This window comes from Phaseolus vulgaris, chromosome 9 (assembly GCF_051622355.1).
Source record: "Phaseolus vulgaris cultivar YP4 chromosome 9, ASM5162235v1, whole genome shotgun sequence".
In the NCBI taxonomy this organism is placed as follows: Eukaryota; Viridiplantae; Streptophyta; class Magnoliopsida; order Fabales; family Fabaceae; genus Phaseolus; species Phaseolus vulgaris.
In genome coordinates this window covers 34,799,831-34,805,146 of record NC_143506.1, presented here as the reverse complement: position 1 = coordinate 34,805,146, position 5,316 = coordinate 34,799,831, and the positions used below count along the sequence as shown (strand labels likewise).

Below are 5,316 nucleotides of genomic sequence, written 5' to 3'. Positions count from 1 at the left end.
AAACGTGTCTTCTAAGGGAGTGGGTCGGGTGCACAACTTTGAGGCCCGTTTAAGTGAGCAAGGACATAACGATGAAGTCCAGAAGGAAGAAGTTGGCGCAGGGCATAAATGTCCTTTCACAAATGAGTTTGATGGGTCAAGGGGTACAAAAAGTCATGCTGCAGTAAGGAAAGGAATGAAGGTCTTAGAAGGTCGGATGGAGAGTGCTAGGCACGAAGATGAAGCGATCTCCCTAGCCAATAGCTGTGACGGAATCCAGATGTCAGGAAGTGGAATGATCTGCGCGAAGATGGCGAGCAAAGCTCAAATAAGTGTCGACGATGGCAATGTAGGGGGTGTGTCCCCCCTGTATCATGGTGCAGATGTAGCAACGATGAAGAGCAGATCGAACTCACCACCTAGGCGGCGTAAGAAGAAAGGGTTTGTAGAATTGGGGGTCTCTTGTCCGCATCCGAGGAGATCGGTAAGACTAAGCGTAAAACACCCTCAAGTTGGGTCGTTGGGGCGGAACAGGGAGGTTTTGCCTTCTATCTCATTCTCTGATACAGACATAAGAACCTATAATTCCAGGTTGTGTGACCCTGTTAGTGTGGAGGAACTTGTAAGGTTGTGGGCAGATGGTAAGAAAGCTGGCTTATTCTGTCGAGGGGATGAGAAGGAGGTGGTAATGGAGTATGGGTGAATGGAAGTACGCGATACTAAAGTCTTGATGGAGTCTAAGCTGGGGGATATGGATGTTATCCCATGATAGTCGTTAATCTGAATATTAGAGGTATGGGGGAGAGTATCAAATCAAGATACTTGAATCATGTAATTGCCTGCGAAGGGGCAAATTTTGTGTGTCTACAAGAGACAAAATTAAAGGAGATTACTGAGGCAAAATGCTTTTCTGTGTGGGGGAACAATAGAGTGGGATGGTTATATAATGAAGGGGAAAATGGGTGCGGAAGTTTGCTGTCTATGTGGAATGTAGACGCGTTTAGCTATAGCAGCCATATGATGGGGAAATGATTCATAGCTGTCTTTTGTATTCATCTTAAAACTAATTGCAACTGTGTTATGGTGAATATCTACGCTGCCTGCACAATTAATGATAAGAAGATCCTATGGGAGGAATTGTCTACTGTTAAATCGGCGTCACAAGAGAAGGTATGGTGCTTGTGTGGTGATTTCAATGCTGTTAGAAGCCGTAGTGAAAGGAAGGGGATAAGGGAGGGGTCTGATTATTCAAGTGAGATTATTGGCTTTAATAATTTCATTGATGCTAACCTTTTGCTGGATTTACCTATTGTGGGAAAGAATTACATGTGGTTCAAGTCTAATGGGTCGGCAAAAAGCAGAATAGACAGAGTACTGGTCTCAGAGGAATGGTTTGTAAGATGGCCTATGAGTAAACAATATGTGCAGCGGAGGGAAGTCTCTGACCACTGTGCCATAGTGGTGAAGTCAGTGGAGAAGGATTGGGAACCTAAATCGTTTCGTACCATTGATGCTTGGTTCCTGGAAAGGAGTTTCAATGAGATGGTAAAGGAAAAATGGTTATCTTATCCCATTAAGGGGAATGCCCTGGTGAATGTTAAGGAGAAGCTGAAGAGTTTGAAGGGTGACCTAAAGATCTGGAACAAGGAAGTGTTTGGAAATGTTTACACTCGGAAGAAGGAGATCCTACAGGAAAATGAGGAATTTGATTGTATGGATTGTTTGAATGACCTGAACGAAGGAGATAGGTTGAAAAAGGCTGCTCTGGTAAGTCGGTTGAAGGAAAATGCAAAAAGATAGAGTCCCTTACTTGTCAGAAAACTAGAGCAAGGTGGTTTAAGTAGGGTGATTCTTGTACAAGATTCTACCACTCGTCCTTGAGATGGAGAAGACTTAGAAATGAAGTTAAGGGAGTGGAGGTAGGGGGTCAATGGTGTGAAGAACCTTGTACTGTGCGATCTAAAGCCAAAAAGCTCTTTGATATTAGATTCAAAGCCACGAAAGACTTTGGGGTTAGACTCGATGAGGTTGAGTTCAAGTTCTTATCTCAAGAGGACAATGTGAGCTTGACTATGGCGTTTTCAGAGGAAGAAATAAGGGACACTGTATGATTTTGTGATGGGATAAAGAGCCCTGGGCCTGATGGCTTCAACATGAATTTTATTAAGGAGAGCTGGGTAGGTAGTACAAGCGATGTCCCTCTTTCATGAATCAGGGTGTATCCCTAAAGGGTGCAACGCCTCTTTTGTCGCTCTTGTCCCAAAAGTAAGAGACACGTCCAATCTTGAACAATATAGACCAATCTCCTTGGTGGGTGTGATGTATAAAATCATCTCTAAGGTGCTAGCAGAACGGATGAAGAAAGTGTTACCAGCCGTTATTGATGAGTGCCAATCAGTCTTCCTTAAGGATAAAGGGATTCTTGATAGTGTTTTAACGGCCAATGAGGTGCTAGAAGACCTTAGGAGGCGACAAGTGAGTGGGCTGTGTCTTAAGGTGGACTTTGAAAAAGCTTATAATTCTGTCAGATGGGAGTTCCTTCTTGACATGCTTTAGAGGCTGGGTTTCCATTGTAAATGGATTATGTGGATCAAAGGATGTCTGGCTAGTGCAACTGTGTTTATGTTGGTTAATGGAATTCCAACGGAGGAATTTTATCCGTCACGGGGGCTTAGGCAGGGTGACCCCCTTGCTCCTTTTCTCTTTATAGTGGTAGCTGAAGGGCTTGCAGGGCTAGTAAGGCAAGCTGCGAAGGCTAATCTTTACAAAGGCCTTAATATTGGAAGGAAAAAGGTGGAGCTTAGTATACTCCAGTTCGCTGATGACACGTTGTTTTTATGCCAGGATTCATACTCTAATGTGTTTATACTGAAGGCCATTCTCAGGGGTTTTGAGCTAGCGTCTGGGCTGACGATCAACTTTCATAAGTCTAAGCTAGCAGGTGTAAATGTTAGGAAAAGCAACATGGATTGTTATACGAAGACCCTAAATTGCTCCTAAATGAAGGTACCTTTTATCTATTTGGGTATAGAAGTGAGGGGGGTAATCTGAGAAAGAAGAAATTCTGGGAGCCTGTTTTGAGTAAGCTAAAATCCAGGCTTAGTTTGTGGAAAGGGAGATTTCTGTCTATGGTAGGAAGATTGTGCCTTGTCAAGTCAGTCCTGTCGGCGGTTCCACTCTACTACTTGTCCCTGTTTAGAGCACCTGAGATGGTCTGTAAGAGTATTACTAGCATACAAAGGAGATTCCTGTGGGGTTGGGGGAAGGGAAATAGACCTATTTCTTGGATTAGTTGGAAAGATATTTGCAAACCGAAAGGGGAAAGAGGGTTGGGCATCAGAGATATAAGGAAGTTTAATTATGCGTTGTTGGCGAAGTGGAAGTGGAGGACTATCTCTGGTCGTGAAGGGAGATGGAATGAAGTGTTAAACTCAAAGTATGGATTGGATACAAGTATTAGTCTTATACCTGTGAAACTTCAGTCCTGGTGGTGGAGAGATTTGTTGAAGGTGTGTAAAGAAGGAGGAGTTGAAGGGTGGTTTCAAGAGCAAGTCGGATGGAATCTAGGGAGTGGTGATAAAGTTAGATTTTGGAAGGATGTGTGGGTTGGTAATTCGAACTTGAAGACCTTGTATCCAAGGCTGTATTCTCTATCCCTGAATCAAGGTCAGAAGGTGAAAGAGGTAGGAGTATGGGATGATTTGGAGTGGAGGTGGACCCTTAGTTGGAGGAGAAGTAGATTTGAATGGGAATTTGCTCTGGAATCTAAACTTGGAAACCACATTTCCAGGGTCAGAGTAAGGAAGGATGTGGAAGATACCCTGCTGTGGAGGAGTAATGAATATGGTGATTTTTCGGTAAGTGCAGCGTATGAGTGTCTGTTTAAGCCTGAAAGGGGTCAACAAAAAGAGGTGTGTATCCTTCTCTAGAAGGTGAAAACTTTCCCAAATGTTATGCTCTTGGTCTGGAGGGTACTGTTGGGGAGAATCCCTACAAGACTGAGTTTGAGACGTCGGGGGTTGCTATGAACTCTACAACGTGTGCGTTATGTTTGTCCGCGGAGGAGTCCTGCCAACATCTTTTTGTGGAATGCGAACATGCATGGCGGGTGTGGTCTATGTGCTTCAAATGGATCGGTATATTGTTCGCCCAATATAATGACATTATGGTTCACTTTGAGAGCTTTTATCTAGTAAATGGTTGTCGAAAACAGAATTTGGTCTGGAAAGGGGTTTGGACAACTATAATTTGGAGCCTGTGGGAGCATAGAAATGCAGTGGTGTTTAGTGAAGGAGTAGTGGACGCTGAAGAAGTGTTGTAGAAGGCCCAACTCAAATCGTGGTTGTGGTTGAAGCATAAGGGACACAATTTCTCTGGATTCTAAATCCTTGGTCCTGTATCTATAGCTATAAGTAGTATGCGTTACAGGTAGAGGGTGGAAGAAGGGCTCTTTGAGCTAACCGCAGAATTTGAGAAGGCTAGGACCTACTTGGCAGAGTAGGAAAGGAATAATGTTTGCTATATTGTGTGCCTTGGTCATGCTACTGCTGTTTCGGTTCTCTGGAGGTGTAACTCTTGAGTGGTCTTGGTGGGGGGTGATCGTAGTATAAGACGGTGGTCTGAAGTGGAGGTGGGAGTTTTTGGGGGCTTGGTGTGGCTGTTAGGGGGAATGGCAAAAGGTGCTGGAGTTGGATGTGATGCTGATGGAGGTGCTGGTGTTAATTATATCTGCTGTTCTGGAGTTGTCAGATGGCATCACTGGTTGGGGTTCTTCTTAAAATGTTACTTATTATCTCATATTTTTCATTTTTATAATTAACCTAATGATAAGAAACGAAAATACTTAAGAAAGTTCATAATTAACTAAAAAATTACATACAAATTTATAATAATTAAAATTAAAACAAATTCATACTTATAGAACTTTAAAATATTTTTTTTTAAAGAAATTTTGATTTTATTAACATAAGTAATTTATATATAAGAATTGGAATATATTTTAGCCAGCTCTAAACAATTAAGTTCATTAAAGTTTACAAGGTTAATTAAGTAATTGAAAAAAGTATCCCAAACTTATAACATAAAGTAGGATGAATTTTGTTCTACTCATTTTAACTTTTGACATAAATGAACCATGACTTTTAGGTTTATGAATCACTACACACTACAACACAACACAATCATGAAATAGAAACCAATTTTTAGAGACCAAAATAATTAGTTGCAATAGTAACTAAATTAGAGACCATTTTAAAAACTAAAAAGAAATTGATTTCTAACTTAGTTTATATTATTGTTAAATAGTTTCTAAATTGGTATCTAATTAACAACCAAAGT

General features: G+C 41.5%; 1 protein-coding gene across 1 annotated transcript; it reads left to right on the top strand.

Moving 5' to 3' along the window:
- The first annotated feature begins 1,059 nt into the window (after positions 1 to 1,059).
- On the top strand, positions 1,060 to 2,090 carry LOC137822414 (uncharacterized). Its single transcript, XM_068627300.1, has 2 exons — positions 1,060 to 1,746; positions 1,824 to 2,090. The coding sequence occupies exons 1-2, from the start codon at positions 1,060 to 1,062 to the stop codon at positions 2,088 to 2,090; spliced, it is 954 nt and encodes a 317-aa protein (XP_068483401.1).
- Positions 2,091 to 5,316: the final 3,226 nt, after the last annotated feature.

Excerpts from the sequence above, each read along its gene's own strand:
- LOC137822414 (XM_068627300.1), top strand. The coding sequence starts at position 1,060 with ATGGTGAATATCTACGCTGCCTGCACAATTAATGATAAGAAGATCCTA. Across the intron at positions 1,747-1,823 it reads GGTTGAAAAAGGCTGCTCTG|GGTGATTCTTGTACAAGATT; the intron begins GTAAGTCGGTTG and ends TGGTTTAAGTAG.